This window comes from Pteropus medius, unplaced genomic scaffold, assembly GCF_902729225.1.
Source record: "Pteropus medius unplaced genomic scaffold, Ma_sr-lr_union100, whole genome shotgun sequence".
NCBI lineage: Eukaryota > Metazoa > Chordata > Mammalia > Chiroptera > Pteropodidae > Pteropus > Pteropus medius.
Genome location: NW_024346824.1, coordinates 660,044 through 681,151, shown reverse-complemented (window position 1 = coordinate 681,151; position 21,108 = coordinate 660,044). Strand labels below are relative to the sequence as shown.

At 37.8% G+C, this 21,108-nt stretch overlaps 1 protein-coding gene across 4 annotated transcripts; it reads right to left on the bottom strand.

Moving 5' to 3' along the window:
- Positions 1–5,349: 5,349 nt before the first annotated feature.
- Positions 5,350–20,873, bottom strand: ZNF684 (zinc finger protein 684). Of its 4 annotated transcripts, none has more exons than XM_039876668.1 (6): positions 20,601–20,873; positions 18,558–18,596; positions 13,429–13,555; positions 13,013–13,102; positions 11,930–11,977; positions 5,350–9,136 (listed from the first exon to the last, which is right to left on the bottom strand). In XM_039876668.1, the coding sequence occupies exons 2-6, from the start codon at positions 18,570–18,572 to the stop codon at positions 8,232–8,234; spliced, it is 1,185 nt and encodes a 394-aa protein (XP_039732602.1). In that variant the 5' UTR covers positions 18,573–18,596; positions 20,601–20,873; the 3' UTR covers positions 5,350–8,231. The 4 variants fall into 4 exon arrangements, with proteins under 4 accessions (XP_039732602.1, XP_039732599.1, XP_039732601.1 ...); XM_039876665.1 differs by lacking the exon at positions 20,601–20,873 and adding an exon at positions 19,954–20,570; XM_039876667.1 differs by lacking the exon at positions 20,601–20,873 and adding an exon at positions 19,857–20,035.
- Between the last annotated feature and the right edge of the window lie 235 nt (positions 20,874–21,108).

The following is a 21,108-nucleotide window of genomic DNA, read 5'->3' as shown; positions in this document are numbered from 1 at the left end:
ATGGTGGTTGCCAGGGTCTGGAGGGAGTGGGAAATGAGAAGCTGCTGTTCAGTGGGTATGGAATTTCAGTCATACGAAATGAAAAAGCTCTAGATGTGCTTTATGACAATGTGCATATAGCTAACGATACTGTACTACACACTTAAAAATTTGTCAAGAAGGTAAACTTCACATTATGTTTTTTACTACACACACACACACACACAGGTCTCTTGTTTCAGCTCTAGTTTCCCATTCTGGAAAACTAACAATAATGAAAACAATTAGCTTTTTCTATTTTTGACTTTCTTACTTGTGAAAGATGGTGAAATAGGTGCAAAGTAAAGTTATAATAATGACAAAGGACGTTAAATAGGACTCTTAACGAGGGCGCAAAATGAGTCCCTGTTAAGACCTTGGAGAAGTCAAGGTCTACAGCACCTAAAAATGAAATTGCCCTGTTAGGATTCTCCCTAGTCTCCTCCATACATTTCCATTTCTCCTTACTCATCTTGCACACAATGACCAAATGAATTGTCAAAACTTTAACTCCCTTTTATCTACAGGGACATTCCTATATCCTCTGCCTCCAACCCCATCCAAACCACAGTTGAGCCATATTTGTAGAAAGTTTTCCAACTCTACTTCTAGCTATGAATCATTCTCTAATACCTACAAACACCCAGGAACACAAAGACCAGACAATAAGTTCTTTTTGCTTCTATCATCAGTTATTTCTAGCAAGGTTTCTCGATATGAATTTGTCCTGACCATTAATTCTGCTTTTTATAATTTCTTTCAACCTGCCAAATATATTTATTGGCCTCCAGAACTCTGCTTTGATCCAGATACCACACTCTTCAAGTCAAATTTCACATTTTGGTTTCCATACTTACAGCTTCCAAACCGTGGGGACCTGAAACACAAGATTCCTAGTCTTTATCAGCCTTTGTTTTTATATATTTTGTGGTTAAGAAAGTGAATTCTGACTACTGTTACCAAGATTGCCCGTGATGTCCAATGCAACATCATCATTGCCAGGCTCAATGCTAAGTCCATTGATACAAAAAACACTAGTGAAAATGAAGGAGAAGACGATCCTTTATTATTTTTGAAATTTCCTTCCATCGAGAGAGACTCTTATTAATGCAACACATGGACTCCTATACCTCATTCCTTATTCCTCAAATCCACACGATCTGACTATACTATAAGGAAAAGATCTGTGATCGTGTTGATGAAGGAAAGCAAATGAAGATTTTAGAAATTAAGGGCACAAAGCAAGGACCCAGATGAAGCCGGCAGTGCGAGAAGCCACAGCAGAGAAGAGACATTCCTTCGCACCAGAGTTGAGCAAAGAGGAACAGCAGCTATGTGGGGACAGTGAAAGTGAAGGTGTCATTCGGGGATCTGATGATGTTATGTCAAGTATACCTAGTCACTTCCAAAGGTGTGTGTCTTTTAAGAGATGCTTCTTGCAAAGTATCTCAAAGGTGCCTGTCCCTCACTGACAGACTGGGATCTCAATTCCCAAGGCTCCCATCTACCCGGTTTCTCTCACTCACCTGGATGGCTCCAATATGGGTTCTCTCCCTCCACCATCCATGGCTCTAGCCCTTGCTCCACCTTGAAGATCACTTTTGTTTTGGTAACCGGACCTCCTGTTCATGGGAAACAACACAAACTGGGAACAAGGTGCTAGGGACAAACAACTACCTCACAACTCACATCTGCCTCCTTGAGTCTCAGGGCCTGTAAAGGACGACAAGCAGTCTTCAGAACAGAAAGACCCTTCTCCTCCGTTTGGGAGGCAGAAGCATAAACAGACTATCTGACCCCCAAAAGGGATTAAGAATCTTTGATCACTAAAATTCAGGGACAAACTTACTAAAGCTTCAGAATGTTCACAGCTTTCACGGGTCTTCAAGGAAGGGCACTATTAACACATTCTGAGTTACACTGAAAAGTTACCACCCACTGTCCTTACCCACTGAGATGAGGTTTCTAAAGTTCTCCAACATCACATCCCAATACAAGGTTCTTTGATCACAGTCAAGCAGCTGCCACTCCTCTGGGGTGAAGTCCGGAGCCACATCCCGGAATGTCACTGATCTCTGCATCAGCACACTCATCTTCAACCTCTAGTGAGCACCACTGGGGGACGTGGAGGGAATTCAGAGTGATTCCTCAGATTATGTTCATTGTTTAGAATTTGCAATAAATTTTATAGGATAACTAAAAACTTCTATGTACTTGATTCAGAATTAAAATATGTGAGAACAAAATCATATTAAAACTCACCCACTATATACATTTTAGTTATAGGATAACTAAAAACTGCACAGGTGTGCAGACCCTGTGACCTCCAAATCTATTTCATAACTTTCTGTTCAATCTAAATCTTTCCTGTTTATAGTCTCATCTATTAATACTTTTCCACTTTAATATATGACTACTTATGAGTCACTGCAAATTCACTGGAAAAGAAAGTGGAATATGGATGAATAGATGGATGCATAGATGGATGCCTGGCCTGGAAATTGGTCATTTTCCAAAGCTCATGGGAAAGGATACAGATCTATGAAAACTAGAGTGGGGGAGTTCCCTGCCTTTCCAGCCTAGAAATAAGTACCCATTTGCTATAGAAAACACTATTGGTAGAAGAATGACCTTTCAAACAAGTCAGAGAAGTCCATGTTCTGGAAGGAGCAACTTGTCCACTTTTGATTCTGACATGATCATCCATCTATCTATCTATACATTTACAAATATACATATGAAATTTAAACCAAGGTCTCTAAGACCCTACACCATCTTGGTCCCGCCTCTTCTAACCTCATTTACTTCAATCCTTCGATCACTCTCCTAGAGCTTGCTCCTACCAGCCATTCAGCTTTATTGCTGACACTCCAAAATACCAAGGTTGATTACTCAGGATCTCTGTACCTTTTTTTCTGAATGAACTATTCTTTACCAGAAAAAAAAAAACAGACATTGTATGGCTCACTGTAAATTTCCTTAGGTGTCTGCTTACCTGTCACTCACCAGTGAGGCTCTTCTTGACCATCTCATACAAAAGAGCCTTCCTCACTGTCACCATCATTCTGTACACCCTTACTATGCCTTTATTTTTCTCCATAGCACCTGCCACTAAATGACAGACTATGTAATCTATTTGGTTTTTGTTTATTTCCCTACACACACACACACACACACACACACACACACACACACAAAACCGTACTCTGATTTGCTCATTGTGGTCCATAAAGCACCATAACAGTATTTGGTCAACAACAGACACTCAGGATTAAATGGATGGATGACTCTCTTTTATTGTTCACTCTTTCCTGTTACACATTTTCACAGAAACTTATGAAGCAACTTTGGCCCAATGAACTGTGATGCAGGAAAAAGAACAATAGCCTGAGAATTGAAGACTGGATTTTAGGCCTGATTTAGACATTAACAAGGTGTGAGATTCTAGGCCCTCAATTGCCATCTCAGGGCTAGTTTTAGTGTTTTTTTTTAATGAGTTTATTTGAGCCAAAATGACAACATGTGCCAGGAGCAAGATCTCAGATTCTCCCTTTATTCCTCCTTAAAGTAAGAAGCAGAACTAAAGGACCCCTAAAAGTCCTTCTAGCACTACCAATCTGTGATTACTCTGTAAACTATTTCTGCATTTAGGTAGGGGAAGAGAGGGAATCAGTATAATCCCAAAGGCCAAATATGATAACTGAAATAGTATGGAGCCAGCCAATCTTAAAAGAACCAATGGGGAATGAAGGGAATGCACTGGTGTGAATGTGTATTTGTGAGAGCCGAGGAGAAACGGAAAAAGAGCGAGTATGTGTTTAGGAAAGAAGTAGAATTCTTCCTGTAGCAGCTCCTGGGTCCTCCTTTCTTGACTACATCTTTATTCTCCTCCCATGAGTTTCCTTTTCCTGTGGAGCCTGACCACATAAACCCACACTCTCCATTCTTCTATAACTCTCGCCTCTTTCCTCAAACATTTGGAACACCTCATGGGCACAGCCCTTGATGGCACCTACATGTAATGCCATGAGTCAAGCCCTACTATCATTAGACAGGAGAGACAAAAGTTGATTCCTGTCTCTACTGAAGGAGGGTAAAAAGTCACAGGTCAGGAGAGCCTCTTCCCAGGATTAATCTCTTTACCCTTTCCTTTCTCCTAGAAGAGATGAACTGGATGATAGAGAAGCGACACTATTTCAACTGGTATTCTGTGAACTCACCATCATCTAAAGCCCTCGGTTGGCCTTTTGTAGATTTTAACCACAGCTGCTGGAAGCTGAGACAGGCAGGAATGTGCAAGAGGGACTCACAGTTTCAATTACACAGCCTTTCTGCAGAGACACCAACAGTTCTCTCAGAAACAATGATCTCAAGTTGAAATTCACTTAGCATTCACTCCTCAGAAACGAGAATACAAACTAACTTTTTGTTTTAGGCAGACTACTATGTTGCAAAAAGGATGAAGTTTCGGGTAAAATTCCAAGGAGTTTGAATACTATTGTCTCCACTTACTAGCTGTGTGATTTGAAACTATAACTTCTTCACATCTCTGTAAAACTATGAGGATACTTATATAACAGAGTAACTGTGATAAATGTCACACTCTTTCAAAAGTGTTTAATAGTGCCTGGCACTGGATATGTTGATTCTCCTCTCACCGCCTCCTTGAAGGGGTTTACTGCCGTCTGCGGGCCTAAAGGCTCCTAGAATGAGGTACAGTGAGGTACACCGGCATGGGTTCCCTACGCAGCACACGCTACTTACAACACAGCAACACAGACTGGCCCGCCACACCCCCAGCGGACCCGGGCTCCACATCAGGGCAGTGGCAGCCCTGCCCTTCTTTATCCAGCTCTTTGAGCCAAATGTCCCTGCAGATAGGGATTACCTACAATTTTACTTCCTTAATATGAACCATCAAGCTGGTCTTTGCTCTTCATCTGTCCCTCAGGCACTTCGGGGTCACCGGCCTTTAGTACCGAAACACAGCCAAGCTACGCATAACACGGCCTGATCACCCCTACTGCGCATGTAGGAAGCAGTGATTCGCTCAGATTTCCCAGGGTCCTTCGAAGAAACCATCGGAGACTACATTTTCCATTAAGGCTCGTGGAACTTAGGTCTGGAAGGTATCAGAGGTTTTTTCTCTTCACCCAGCAGAGATTTCTAGAGCTTGAACTTCATTCATGGAGAGCTCTGGTCATATTGAAAAGAAATGTGTACGTAAGTTTTACATATTAATATAGACATGATATATAGAAAACATGTCATACAGATATGGCAAATAGAAAACAATAACTTATTAAAAGGAAAATATACCATGACCAAGTATGCTTTCTTCATTTTATTTTTAAAAAGAATTAAACTTATTTTAGTAATATGAAATAACATAAGCATATCGTAACTAAATCATTTTTAAACATAGATTATGCAAATTATGTATTAGATCCGTGTCAAAAAGGTTTTTTGTTTCAAACAGCCCAGTTATGGGTATGTTTCAAAGTTTTATTACAATCTTGTTGCAAGGGAACAGCAAGAGCTCAACTTCAAGTTTCACTCAGGGAAAAGACTTTATATAGGAAAAGAGAAGGTGGACAACTACTTTCTAGAACAAGACTTAATCCCATTAAAGTCATTTTAAAATTGCTTATCAGGAATAATTTTTCCAGAAAGAAGTCATGAATCATAGCATGAAAAAAATTTTTTTCCTATACCAGGTTTGGGACAATTTCTCTTTATAGGGTTCTTCAGACCTTTCTGTCCCTACCCCACCCCCTGCCCTTTTTTTTAAAAAAATGTGTATACTGTGAGGCCTATTATAAGCATATGTCTAACATTCATTCAACTAAAACATGTTGATTTAGTTTCTATGTTAGGATGGAGATGAGCATAGTTTTGGTTTTCTTCTTGCCAAAATCTTATACAGCCTAGGCAATGGAGGTCAGTGACAAAAGCTCTCTAAGTGAGTTTATATTTGTCCAGTACTGGAAATATATTTTAATTCATTCTGTATTCCTTCTTACACTTATGGAAGGGAGCTAACAAATTACTTATGGGACATATTATATGCTTCCTGATATATTACAATTAAAATTCTTGTTTTAGTCCCTTATTCCTATAGCAGACCACTGCACACTTCTCGCTACCTTGACCTGCAGAGCTGTTCTCTCAAGGGGACTTCACATCATCCTGGCAACAGTGGAAACTTCTACTCCCTCCTAATATGTGTCCTTTAGTTTTAAGTATTTTGGAGTTTCTCACATGAGAGGCATGGGAAGGGGAGATAGGATGCAAATGGTGAGCATTAAGTAGGCAAAATGAGGATTTCATGTAGGAAATGAGAAATCTGCTGAGCTGAAGAAAAGGAAAGTCCTGTGACTATAAATACCTAAAGAATTCCCTGTGTGGCTGGTAAACAGACAATTCCAAAAGTTTCCAGAAACTCTGGAATGACTGCAAAAGTGAAAGTAGCATGAAGCCCCCTAATATAACTTGGAAACTGTTAAAGAAAAAAGATATTCAATGACACTTTTTAAAGATGGCAAGGCAGACCTTATTCAGGACTATCGTAAGAGATACAGGGACCACAGCAATGAGATTTTAGTAGAGGAGAAAATATTGAGCTCAAATCCAAATACAGCATGGACAAGTGGGAATTTATAGCCAAGGAGTAGGGTGAGGGTCAGTGGATGGAAAATTAATAAGAGGAAACACCAGGAGTAAGAGGGGAGGTGGGGTTCTGATTAAATCTACCTAACAGGATTCTTGCTGAAGATAGGCCAGGGTGATAAGACATCACCTGAAGGGTGGTGAGGATGAGTAATTCATCAGATATCAAGGGTGGGAGTTCTGCATAAAATGCTTTAGCAGGGTTCCTACTAAATTTTACAAGGAAGTGCACAGATGGGCCTAGGACTAAAGTTTGGTCAAAGAATATTTGTCAGTAGACAAGATTTAATTTAGATCCTTAAGTTCTAGTATGCTTGTTCAAAAAAGCACTACCATTCATTTATAATCACTACTCAACATTACTTTTCAAAAAATGGCTAATGAAAGAAAACCAATGCAACGTAGCTGTAACAGAGTTTAAACTTAAAGGTAAGAGGCTTGATTTCTGAATTTAGGTTCAAGCTGTTTTAGCATCACCCTAGAAAAGTCATAAAGGTTTTTTGACATTATCAAGAAATACTGTGGACGGCAATAAAAACTTTAAATAATGGATGGGTCATCCTTTAAGGAACTATGTGGAATTTACAAACTGTCACATTTCAGAGCAAAGCTGCTAAGCAGAAAAATTTGCTCTTTTCACCTTAGTTAATGCTGTCTGTGCTGTCACATATAGAAAATTCCAGGCACCCCTAGGAGCTAAACTTGTATTAACTTCTTACAAAAAACACAAAAATCAGACCCAAAAACTAGCTCCTCGAAGGTTGCAAGATATCATGACACCCTACTTTATTAAAATCAAATACAGACACCTCAGTTAAATACTATTTGAACTGCGCTTACATCTTATGTAGATACACCAATGAAAAAGAACAGGAATGTTTGAGTGTAAATGTTTTAATTACATACTTATTTAAATACTTCTTTCCCTGAACTGAATGCTTATTGCACTACAGAATACAATTGCTTTTTCCCTCTCAATTGGTATCTTGTTAAATTTTTTGTTTTGGTGTTTACATACATAGGAAAGTATCTTTATAACAAGTTTTATAATTAAAGAGGAGACACTAATTCAGTAACACTGCCATGCCCATTAAAAGTGCCAGCGAATGGGAGAAAATATTACTGAAATTCATACTAGATATCAAAACACATTTTTTTCACTTGCATGTTGTTAGAAGAAAAGTGGTGATATTTACTGCAGAAACTTTATATAATTTAGTATAACGTATAAACATTTTAAATTCACTTACATAATTATATAATGTTATAAAAATAAAGATATGGTAAATTCAGTTTTCACTGATTCCTTAATTTATGCTTTCTTTCTCAGTTCTATGCTCTATTACTTATAATTCAATGTTTTCTGTGATCTTTCCTATAGAATCTTTATTATCACTTCCAGAACATGATTGGCATTGACTATCTTTTTATGGGAATCTACATTTCCAAATTCACTCAAATTCATGGATTTCACCTCACCATGAATTCTCTATTTAATAAGATTTATTCGATATCTAAGGCTTTCTCATATTCATAAGTGAATATTATGTGTGAATTTTCTGATGTACAATAAGATTTGACTTCTGTGAAAATGCTTTCCCACATTTGTTACATTCATAAGGCTTTTCTCCTGTATGAGTGATCTGATGTCTAAGGAGATGAGACTTCTTGATGAAGGCTTTGCCACATTCAATACATCCATAAGGTTTCTCTCCTGTGTGAATTCTTTGATGTGTAACAAGCACAGATGTGTTGCCAAAGGCTTTGCCACATACGATACATTGATATGGTTTCTCTCCAGTATGAAACCTGGAATGTTTGTAAAGGGATGAACTGTACTTGAAGGTTTTTCCACATTCTTTACATTCAAATGAGTTCTCCAGTGTATGAGATTTCACATGTTGAGTAAAGGAGGAATTCCAAGTGAACGATTTCCCACACTGACTGCATTCGTAAGGTTTCTCTCCAGTGTGAAGTCTCTGGTGGACCACGAGCTGTGCTTTATGCATAAAAGCTTTTCCACAATCATTGCACACAAAGGGTCTCTCTCCACTATGAACCTTCTGATGATTTGCAAGGTGTGCCTTCCTGCTATAGGCTTTACCACACTCATTGCATTCAAAGCGTTTTTTTCTTGTATGATTTTTTTCATGTCTAATGAAATGAAACTTCTTTTTGGAGGCTTTCCCACATTCCTTGCATTCATAAAGGTTTTCTCCAGTATACAATCTGTTATAATTAAGTAAGTCTAAAGTGGGTTGAAAACTCTTTCCATGTGATTTGCATTTATATGATCTTTTTCTTGTAGGATTAAGACTTGTGCTCATATTATAACCATGGAGTCTCTCCATAGTCAGAATTTTATTGAATGTAAACAAAACTGAATTCAAAAAACTGTCCTTGCTTTCCTGGTGCTTCTCTGATGCATCGACATGTGGGCACTCGGCTTCTAAAAAGGAGTATAATAAAACATTCCTAGTTAATTTTTTCCATCAACAATTACAGAAAGAAACTTATATGACTTCAAATCTAGTCTCTCGTTTTGAAACAAATCCTATATTTGCCTTGCTCCTGAGCTTTAAGAATAAAACTCTAAAGAGGAAATGGGAGCAGATGAATGACAAGAAGAAGAGATAGCTTAATTGGTGACTTATGGAAAGACAGTAAAATAGGCACAAGGTATAGTGAGCAGGATACAAGGGAAGTCAAAGGATGCTCAACAAGGGTGCATGGTAAGTTCACAGAATGGATGGAGCCCACTGTGGAGATATGATGAATTGACAGGGTAACCAGAGGAACAAGAGACAAGCAAGTTAAGGGAAAATATCAGAGGAAAAAATCGATTTAAAGGAGGCAGATCAGAGTCCTCACTACCTAAGTTCGAGGTTACTCTGTTAGGATAGCTCCCTATTACTCTTATTCATGTCTCTCTTTCCTCTTAACCACCTGACACAATGTCAGTTCCCTTCAGGAACATTCTTTTATCTCCAGTCCTCTAACCCCAACCAAACCACAGTTGAGACAGACATACCTGTAGACAGGGCTGCAGCTCTGCTATAGCTGGGCATCATTCTTACATGCACTTTCTTATAACCCAGGAACACAAATGTCCAGCAAGCCATTCAAGGGCAAGTCATCCTTGGCCCAGACACAGATTCTTTCTGCTTGCTATCATTTTTATTCTGGCTGGGTTTCTATATATGACAACTATTTGTCATGTTTTTATTTGACAAATACTGTTTTTACATCCTCTTTCAATCTGCCTAACAAACTAACCCCAGAAAGCTGCCTTGCTCCTAAAGTCACACTTTTTCATGCCTATCCTCAAAAATCATATAAATCCCAAACCCATTGTTCCATTAAAAAAAAAGAAGAAGTAGAAGAAGAAAATAGGAATAGAGGATTATAATTCCCTGCTTCTGAGTTTCCTTTCATATGAAGTGTTAGCAAAACACCCTTAGCCTCCTGCTCCATTCCTTTATCTTTCTCTGTGGAGCTGGACTGAGTAATAGGCTATAGATGTTAGTACATATTTCTTTATAGAGTCTAAGTATGGGGATTGGATTTCTGTCTTCCTTCCTCTCTTCTACAACCAATGGGAAGCAGCACCCTGTGCTACCTCAACCAACAATAACCAACTGAAAAATACAGGGTAATCAGCCTGGTGAACAAACTATGCAGTATAATGAATCTACTCGTAGTAAGGATGAATTCGTTTAGTTGTCAACAACTACCTTCTCTTCCAAGGATTCTAGACTCTAAATAAATAATAATCTTTTGCTCATGTTCCTTCTCCACTGTAACCTGCCATCCCTCAACCCCTCTCCTCCTATCTAGTACTTAGATATCTTTAGGAAGGAGCCATTGTTCCATGATCTCAAAAAATGACTCCTCCGATCTTTGCATACTTTATTTTATTTATTTTAGGCAAGGCAACCCTTGGTTGACCTCACAGATTGCAAGGACCTTGTCAGTTTACAATCCCTAATTTTTATTTTTTTACACCTACAGCATCTGGTCTTCCTAGGTGGTCTCCTATCCAAGTACTAACGAGGCCTGACCCTGCTTAGCTTCCGAGATCAGATAGGACTGGGCTTGTTCAGGGTGGCATGACCGTAGACTGATCCTTGCATACTTTAAATTTTAAGCTCCATTTTCTTTGAACTTTTAAGGTAGTCACTGCTACTGCCTAAACCATGCATTTTGACAATTAACTAGACAAAACTGTAGTGTTATTGTGCACTGAACAAACATTCCACACTCGCCAACTTTTAGAATATTTTATATGGCTATGTTGCTTTACAATTTACAAACCTGGAAAAAGGTAATGGGTTTTTTTTTTGCTTTCACTGACTACTTTTCAGGAAACAACAAAAAGCCTTGTTGAATGAAAGAATAAGAAACATCCCCATAATGCCTGAATTTACAATAATGAATGAAATGTTCACTAAATGCCCATTATGTGCTCAGCAATGGTGTAAAGGAAAAAAATGATATAAGTCTTTCTCTTTGGGGCATTTCATGAGAAAACCACAGGGTTTTTAAAAAAATCGAGACGGTATTTGTCAAGTTTTTATGATAGAGCCATACTAGAGTTGGGATGGGAGTCCAATGGAAGTAGAGGGTAATGCAGACTGGAATTATCATAAGAGAAGAGAAATAAGAATTTAGATTTAGCAGCATGCTGGTTTTAGTTAGGTGGAACCCAGCAGAATCGAAGGACTGATGCAGAGAAGAAAACTGTATAGAGGATGCTAAAGAACTCAGCTGCCATGGAATAGGGAAAAGATGGATAATTCTGGCTAATTCTGGGATCACATTACAGAGGACTTTAAAAGCCATTTAAATATCACAATACAGGTTATACAAGAATAACTTATGCTTATTTGTCAGGAGAGTGACAGGAAAAATGAAATAATTTCAATAAATCTTGCAGGAACATCTAAGATAAATCAGAAAATAGAACGGAATTTGCAATATAGGAATATAAACAGCACAGATGCCATATCAGGAGTTAAAATCCATTTTGGTTTACATCATTAGATGTTGGGGTCTCAGGGAATTTAAAGTACACTTAATTGGTGTCATAATCATTTGAAACATATTTCTTTTATGGGCTCTGTGGAAAGGGAAAATTTTATTTTGAATCAGTCTTGGATAAACTAATAGTTGAAATCATAAGCAATAAGTCACAACAGTACTTAAGGAGAAACTCTTGAGAGAAAAAAACCAAACTGCTTACCACAGTGACTTTGAGACTGCAAAGCAGCAGACCAGTCATTATTCTTTACTGTAATATAAAGATGGTGAAGGTTGAAGAATATTGGTTACTATAAAAAAACAGAGACTATAAGGTGAGATAGGGTTAAATTAGGGGAATGGAAAGTTGGTGAGGCAAAGATGCTAAAGATGACTTAAAACAAATAATTTTAGTCTTTAGAGTGATGCAGTTTCTGAGGGAGTTACTGTGGAAAAAAGTTAAGAAGATGTAAGGAGAAAGCAAGAAGCAAAAGGTAAATAAACAGTAAGAAAAGGTAAAGGCATATTAGCAAGGAACCAACTCGAATAAAAATAGAAGATAATTTCCAGTAGATAACTGACATTACCAATTGAAGCAGAAAGATGCACTAAAAGGTAGATACTCCAAGTTAGCACTGAGACTAAAGATAAGCAAGGTGAGGTACACAGGTGGGATATACGATGCAAGAAAAGGAATGAGTTTTTTAAAAAGGAAAATCATTAGAAAGCATAATGTAACAAAGTTTTTAAATAAAAACAACAACACACTACACACTTACTATCTGCCAACGATGTAAAGGGTTTTGCATGCATTGCCTCAAACAATCTGTACAAAGAAATCTGAGGTAAGAATTAATATTATCCCTATTTTATAAAGTTGTGCTACAAAGTAATTAGGGTAGACAGTGATTGGTGGAGGAAGACTTCGAATCCATAGAACCTGAATACATTATAAAGAAAAGATCTACAATCATGTTGATGAAGGAAAGCAAATGAAGATTTTAGAAATTAAGGGCACAAAGCAAGGATCTAGAAGGAGCCGGCAGTGTGAGAAGCCACAGCAGAGAAGAGACATTCCTTCGCACCAGAGTTGAGCAAAGAGGAACAGCAGCTATGTGGGGACAGTGAAAGTGAAGGTGTCATTTGAGGATCTGATGATGTTATGTCAAGTATACCTAGTCACTTCCAAAGGTGTGTGGCTTTTTAGAGATGCTTCCTGCAAAGTATCTCAAAGGTGCCTGTCCCTCACTGACAGACTGGGATCTCAATTCCCAAGGCTCCCATCTACCCGGTTTCTCTCACTCACCTGGATGGCTCCAATATGGGTTCTCTCTCTCCACCATCTGTGGTTCTTGCCCTTGCTTGAAGATCACTTTTGTTTTGGTAACCGGACCTCCTGTTCATGGGAAACAACACAGAACTGGAAACAGGTGCTAGGGACAAACAACTACCTCTCAATTCACGTCTGCCTCCTTGAGTCTCAGGGCCTGTAAAGGACGACAAGCAGTCTTCAGAACAGAAAGACCCTTCTACTCCATTTAGGAGGCAAATGCATAAACAGACTATCTGACCCCCAAAAGGGATTAAGAATCTTTGATCACTAAAATTCAGGGACAAACTTACTAAAGCTTCAGAATGTTCACAGCTTTCACGGGTCTTCAAGGAAGGGCACTATTAACACATTCTGAGTTACACTGAAAAGTTACCACCCACTGTCCTTACCCACTGAGATGAGGTTTCTAAAGTTCTCCAACATCACATCCCAATACAAGGTTCTCTGATCACAGTCAAGCAGCTGCCACTCCTCTGGGGTGAAGTCCAGAGCCACATCCTGGAATGTCACTGATCCCTGCAACAGCACATTGATCTTCAAACTCAAGTGTGCATTACTTAGGGACTTGCAAGAAAATCAGCCTCTTATGGTCATATTATGCTCATTGCTGAGTTTTCATAATGTTATGTATAATTACTGTATATTTGATTCAGAGATATATTTTGTGATAGAAACAAAAATCATATTAAAAATATTTAACTAGTACCAGCAATTCAATGGGGGGAAGTATAGTCTTTTTAACGAATGGTGTTGGGACAACTGGATAGCCACATGCAAAAGAATGAAGTTGAACTTGCCTCCCACACACACCTCACATCATATACAAAACTGAGCCTAAAAATGGGTCAGAGATCTAAATGTAAGAGCTAAAGTTATAAAATTATTAGAAGAAAACATAGGAGTAAATCTTGTGACCTTGGATTAGGCAGTGGTTTCTTATATGTGACAGAAAAAGTTTAAGTGACAAGAGAAAAAATAGAAAAAATGGAATTCATCAAAATTAAAAACCTAGTGCTTCAAAGGACCACCAAGAAAACAAAACGACAACACAGAGAATGGAAAGAAATACTTGCAAATCATAAATCTGACAAGAGAGTTGTAACAAGAATATAAAAATAATTCTTATAACTCAACAATAAAGAGACAACCTAATTAAAAAATAGGCAAAGGATTTGAACATTTTTCCAAAGACATATATAGTCCATAAGCTTATGAAGATGCTCAACATCACTAGTCATTAGCAAAATACAAATCAAAATCACAATGAGATATCACTTCGCACCCCCTAGGATGGTTAAAAGTAAAGACAGACAATGACAAGTGTTAGCAAGGACATGGAGAATCTGGAACTCTTGTACATTGCTGGAGGGATTGTAAAATTGTTCAGCAACTATGGAAAACAGTTTGGCAGTTCCTCAAAATGTTAAACATAGAGTTACCATATGATCCAACAATTTCTCATAGATATATACGCAAGAGAACTGAAAGAATGCCCACACAAAAACCTGTATACACTTGTTCACAGCAGAATCATTAATAATGGCCAAAAAGTGAAATCAATATGGTCATCCATCAACTGATGAATGGATAAATAAACACGCTACTGTATATCCATATGATGCAATATTGCTCAGCAATAAAAAGGAATCTACAACATAGTTAAAACATTGAGCTGGAGGAAAGAAGCCAGTTACAAAAGATCAGATATTGTATGGTTCCACAGAAATCTCCATTTCTGTGACTGCTAACAGGTATGGGGTTTCTTTTAAGGGTAATGAAAATGTTCTTAAATTAAGACAGTAGTGATGGTTTCACAATTCCATGAATATAGCAAAACTACTGAATTGTATGTACTTTAAATAGGTTAATTTGTAATATGAAAATTATATCTCAGTAAAATTATTTTAAAATATTTTTATGTTCATTTGTTCACTCATAAAATATTTAATGAGGACTGACCAAATAATGTACTAATGATGCAAAAAATAAAATGAACACTGCCCTCAGAGATCTTAGTTTATTAGACACTACAAAGTAAACATATAAGTGCAATAAGATATTACAAGGGCTGTAAGGTTAACATACCAGACTCACATAATCACAATAAAATAGGAAGATGTGGATCTTTTAATACAATAAAATATATCCTCCCAACCACAAAGCCAAAATCATGTTTAATTAACTTAAACTGAAATTTTAAAAAGGGATGTGGCTACATGTCTATCACAAAAAGACAAGACTACATAGAGCAGAGGTCGGCAAATCACAACTCAAGGACTGGCTTCCTGTTTTTGTAAATAAAATATTACTAGAATGTAGTTAAACCCATTAATTTACTTCAGCTACAAGGGCAGAGTTGTATAGTTGCCACAGAGGCTGTATGGCCTTCAAGCCTAAAATATTTACTATTTGGCCCTTTAAAAAGTGAAAAAAAACTAGGTAGGTTTTATCCCAGGAAATCACAGATAGTTCAATATTGGGAAACGTATTAGAAACTTTCTATAAACTGTATTAGATAAATGAAAATATATGATTTTGACAGGTATTAAAAAAAGGATATGAGAAAAAAGTTCCCAGTTTATGAAAACAATCTTCACAAGTTAAAAATCCTTAACCTGATTAAAAACAAAAACAAAAAACAGCTATCTACCAGAATACAAGAGGAAACAGTGAAACACTGGAAGCATTCCCATTAAAAATGGAACAAAAAGATTTTTGCTAGCAATTACATTCAAAATTATAGTTACTAGAAGTCTGGGTCATTGCAGTAAGACAAGAAAAAAATGGAGACATACACATTGCACAGTAAGGGACAAACTCCATTTGAAGAGTATATGACTGTCCAACTAGAAAATCTAAGGATCAACCAAAAATCTCTCAGACTTAATAAGAGTTCTGTAAGTTGACATACAGTCATGTGCTGCATAATAATGTTTCAGTCAATGACTGACCACATAGACAATGATGATCCCATAAGATTATAATGGAGCTGAAAAATTCCCATCACATAGTGACGTCGTAGCTGTCATAATGTCACAGCGCAACACATTATTCATGTGTTTGTGGTAATGCTGGTGTAAACAAATCTATTGTGCTATCAGTCATATAAAAGTTTAGCACATACAGTTATGTACAGTATATGCTATTTAATAATAATGAACTACCTTTAAAAGTAATAAACTACTTTTTAATCATTATTTTATTTTTTTAAGTTTATTGGGGTAACCTTGGTTAATACAATTATATAATTTGAGGTGTACAATTTGATATCTATATATTCTACTGTGTGATTACCACACATAGTCCAGTTTCCTTCAGCTACCATATATTTGATCCCCTTAACCACTTCACCCTCCCCCATCCCCTATATTTGACCCCCTTTACCTCGTCTACCTCTTCTCTCCTCCCCCACCCCCTATCCCTTGGTAATCACTAGTCCATTGCCCATGTCCCTGAGTCTCTGTTTGTCCTGTTCATTTGTTGCTTTTAGGTTTACATCCCACATATAAGTGATATCATGTGATTTTCAACTTTTTCAGTCTGGCTTATTTCATTTAGCATGATTATCTCGAGGTCCATCCATGTTGTCACAAATGGCAGTATTTCATTTCTTCTTATGGCTGAGTAATATTCCATTGTATATATGTACCAGAGCTTCTTTAGTTAATCATCTATCTTAGGACACTTTGGTTGCTTCCATTTCCTGGCCACTGTGAATAGTGCTGCTATGAACATTGGTGTGCAAATATCTTTTCGGATATAGGTTTTCAAATCTTTGGGGGATTGCTGGATCATATGGTAAATCAATTCTTAGTTTTTTGAGGAACCTCCATACTGTTTTCCATAGTGGCTGTACCAATTTGCAGTCCCACCAGCAGTGTATGAAGGTTCCTTTTTCTCTGCATTCTCTCTAACATTTGTTATTACTTGTCCTGTTGATTATAGCTATTCTAACATGTGTGAGATGGTATCTCATTGTGGTTTTGATTTGCATTTCCCTAATAGCTAGCGATGCTGAACATCTTCTCATATATTTGTTGGCCATTTGTATGTCTGATAGTGTCTGTTCAGGTCTTCTGCCCATTTTTTGATTGGATCATGTCTTTTTTGTTATTATTGAGTTGTATGAGTTTTTAATATATTTTGGATATTAGGCCCTTATCAGTGGCATTGCTTGCAAATATATTTTCTCATTCAGATGGTTGTCTCTTTACCTTGTTGATGATTTTTTTTTGCTAAGCAAAAGCTTTTTAGTTTGATGTAGTCTCATTCATTTATTTTTACTTTTACTTCCCCTGTCTTTGAGGTCAAATTCATAAAATCCTCTTTAAGTCCAAGGTCCTTGAGTTTAATTAATCACTATTTTAGAGTGGACTCTTTCTGCTTATTAAAAAAATTTACTGTAAAATGGTATGCATGTCACGCTGGCAGCAGCTTCATATATCTCATTTCCTGTATCTCCTGTGAATCATTTTCTCTTGTGCTTGGTTTACTCTTGTGTTGTTTTATACAGTAACATGCTGTACAGACTTTGTTGCCTAGAAGCAAAAAGCTATACCATCTAGCCTAGGTGTGTAGTAGGCTATACTATCCAGGTTTGTGTAAGTATACTCTATGATGTTCACACAATGATGAAATCACCTAATGACGCATTTCTCAATTGTAAAGCGGTGCATGACTATAAAGTCAAATCGATTAATCCATAATTTCCTATATACAATAGCCAATAAGAAAACATAATAAAGATCCATACCATTCTCAATAGCAACTTTAACCACATGTAAGAATAAATGTTACCAAAAAAAGTACGAGAATTACAATAAAACTATAAAATTGTAATGGGAAAAAAGTAAATAGAGGACTCATTATTGAAAAGTTATTCTCTCCAAATTAATCTAAAAGTGTAATTCAATCACAATAAAATACCTAACACTCCTTTATGGATCTTCACAATCTTATTTTAAAATGCACATGGAAGAGAAAATCTTCAATAGCTGGAGACCCTGGAAAAGGTACAAAGTTTACTTATGGATCCAGATGAACATTAAAAGGGCTATGTACCTGGACTTACAAATTGAGTTCATATAATGAGACTTGGCACTGGTACTCTAGGGAACACTATTAGAAAGTCATAAGAAATCTGATGTTATAAAACATAACATCGCAGGATTCTTGCTGTGAATGTTATCTTTAACATTATATGTATGAAAATCCATTATAAGATATTTTTTTCAGAGAACTGTGCCAAGAAAAACTTCACTTCTATGGGGAACATTTTTGCTTTATCCTCACAATGTCAAAACTTTTAACTGGTTGGCTATCCATTTTCTATGATCGCCAGAAAGACAAGGTACACATATGCAGCTCAAATCTATTACAACTATATGCAGATCCTGTGACCTGAATATCAACTAATCGATTTTCTAAATTTCCTTTTGGATCTAATCTATTCAAATCTACATTTCCTTTTTATATGGATTTTGAGAGATTTAAATGACTAAATAAATGGATGCCTTACCTGGAAGTTGATCATTTTCTGCAACTCTTGCACAGAGATCTATGAAAGCAGAAATGGGAAATAGAAAGACATGAAATATCAGGACTGCAATGTAGAACCCTGTTCTATCAAAACAAAAGCAACCCAGACTGTTGCCTCAGATAATGCCACCTAGTGGGAGAACGATGTTTCTAGCAAGTCAGAAAAGCCCCTATTTTATAAGCACCAATCTCTACTTGTGATTGTTATGAATGTATAGATGTTGTACAGAAATTTATCCTAATAATAAATGAGTTAAAAAACTAACTAAAAGCCTGGTCTCTGAAACGCAGCATCTCTGGAAGTCGTGCCTTCCTGTGATTCTCTGGTCTCTGCTCTGAAGCTGGAGTAAGAGATCTCAAATTAGGCTGGACTTTCTTGAGAAGGCTGGATCTGGAGACCAGGAAACTATTTTTTTTTTTTTTTAACCTGGAGCCTTCGGTTTAGACTCCAAATCAATCGGTCAGTCTCAATCTCTCCCTCTTTTAAATCATCATCTCGTATGAGTGCAGTCTACCAACACTGCTGGAGCCCTAGAAAAGCTACAATGTGCAAGAGGGACTCACAGATTTAAGCTTTATTATAGAGTCTTAACTGGAAGATCTGCAGAGTCACCTAGAGATCTTTTTAAAAATGCCGACAAATAGAAATTTACTCAGTATTCATTGCTCGGATATTTCAAAAGGATAACAAATCCAACTCTTCGGTTTTTGCAGGGGGCTATTTTGCAAAAAAGAATGAAATTTGTAGAAAATTTATCTGAATTTGAATCTCAGCTCTTTCAGTTCATAAGCTGTGTCTCTGGCCAAGTAACTTCTCTCAGCTTCAATTAATCATATGCAAAATGAAGATAACTTACTTCATATGATTGTTGTGAGAATACCTTAGGAAAACAGCATAGCAGTTTCTCTAAAAATGCTTTCTTCCTGGATTCCTTGAAATGGTTTAACTATTTCCTGTTGCAGGCTCTATAGGACCAACGGTGCTGTTGTAACCAGGAAAGGTAGTTTGATGCACAGACTCCTACACAGTGACCTTTACCAACTAGGGCAGGAATGCAAACTGAGCCTTTCTGGGATCTAGGAACCTACGGAGTGACAGTTGGAGCCCTGCGCTTGCTTTCTCTGAACTACTTCAAAGTTGGACAAGACCCACTCAACCAAACACAAAATCACCGCACGTGCAGGTTAACTTTTATCTTCAATTGGGTAAACTAATAAACTTGCTCTTGTCTTTCTCCGTGCCCTTCCCTTACGGTTCCCAAGTCCCGCAGAGTCATACCGATCAGCCTTTCACCGCCACGCTCCCAGCTCCGGCCCTAAACCCTAATTCAGTTTACAGACATCTCCCACAGACTCGAGGAGCAACACCCACTCACAAGCGGGGCTGGTTCGAAGATTACGGAATATTGGCTACCACGCCACTGGGCATGTGCGGAAGTAACTGCCCACGTAGAGCTCCCAGGCTTCCCCGCGGTGCAGGCCACCCATCGGAGACTACATTTCCCATAAGGCCGATGGAGCCCGTTTCCGGAAGGCATCAGAGGCTTCTGCGTCTTTCGGTGGAGATTCCTTGGGGTGGTATCTCTGAGGGCCGTACTCATTTTTAAAATTCAGGTGTACATGTCATTTTCGTTTAAAAAGATGTCAGAATTTTTAAATACTGGAAACCCTAAATCAGCAGTATACTAATTTACTAATTTACTCAGTTCGGTTTCTTTTAACAATGTAGTAGCCTAAATCAGGAAGATGACGAGGACCCAACAAAGACTGAGAAGGAATAATCCTTGAGGTAGATGGAAAAGTAGAAGAGTTTGGATCTTGTCCAAGTGGAATGTTCTGATTTGTTACTTGTATTTAATTAATTAGTCCCAAGTAAGTGACCTTCGTCGTGGCAATCGCCTACTAGGCTCAGGCGTCCCTAGAACCTCGCACAGGACTTGGATCTCATAATTAAAGACACCAGAGTAAGAAAGAATACAGACCACTCAAGATTGCGGTTGCACACGAACACTTTATAACTCACAGTCCGAGTTCAGCTTAAGAGTGGGCCCCGTGGTCGTTCTCCTCTGCGTCGGCTGCAGCTTCAAGTAGGTCTCATGACACGTAGTCTCACGTCGGTCAGCGTTGGAGCATGAAGTGCTGCTGCTATCTTCTCGGCCCCACTCTTTATGCCGTTTTTTGGATACACCCTTCTTATCTTGTCCACCACACGCGAGCATTACCTCATTGCATGTTATGAGCAAGATAGCGAGCGAGCAACCTAAATATTTTCTCATGCTTACACTCTTAGTAATTATTGACATCAGCGGGCAGTCCGCTTATCTGTCTCACAGTCAATGCACACAGTTAAGTAAATATTTCGATTTACACAGTTAAGTAAATATTTTGATTCCTTATACAGATCTGCAAACTCAAGGGAAGCAAATGTTTCAAGTAGGGAGCGATCCACTGTGTAAAATGCTGCTCATGGGTCAAGTAGGATGAGAACCAAGAATTGACCATTGAATTTAGCAATGTAGAAGTTGTCGAAA

What these genes read in the sequence shown, in the direction of transcription:
- ZNF684 (XM_039876665.1), bottom strand. Translation starts at nt 20,178, where the DNA reads ATGAGTACGGCCCTCAGAGATACCACCCCAAGGAATCTCCACCGAAAG. An exon ending in TCTTCGAACCAGCCCCGCTT is followed by an intron (nt 18,597 to 19,953) that starts GTGAGTGGGTGT and finishes CTGCTTTCATAG; the next exon opens with ATCTCTGTGCAAGAGTTGCA. An exon ending in CCCATATTGGAGCCATCCAG is followed by an intron (nt 11,978 to 13,012) that starts GTGAGTGAGAGA and finishes TTTATATTACAG; the next exon opens with TAAAGAATAATGACTGGTCT.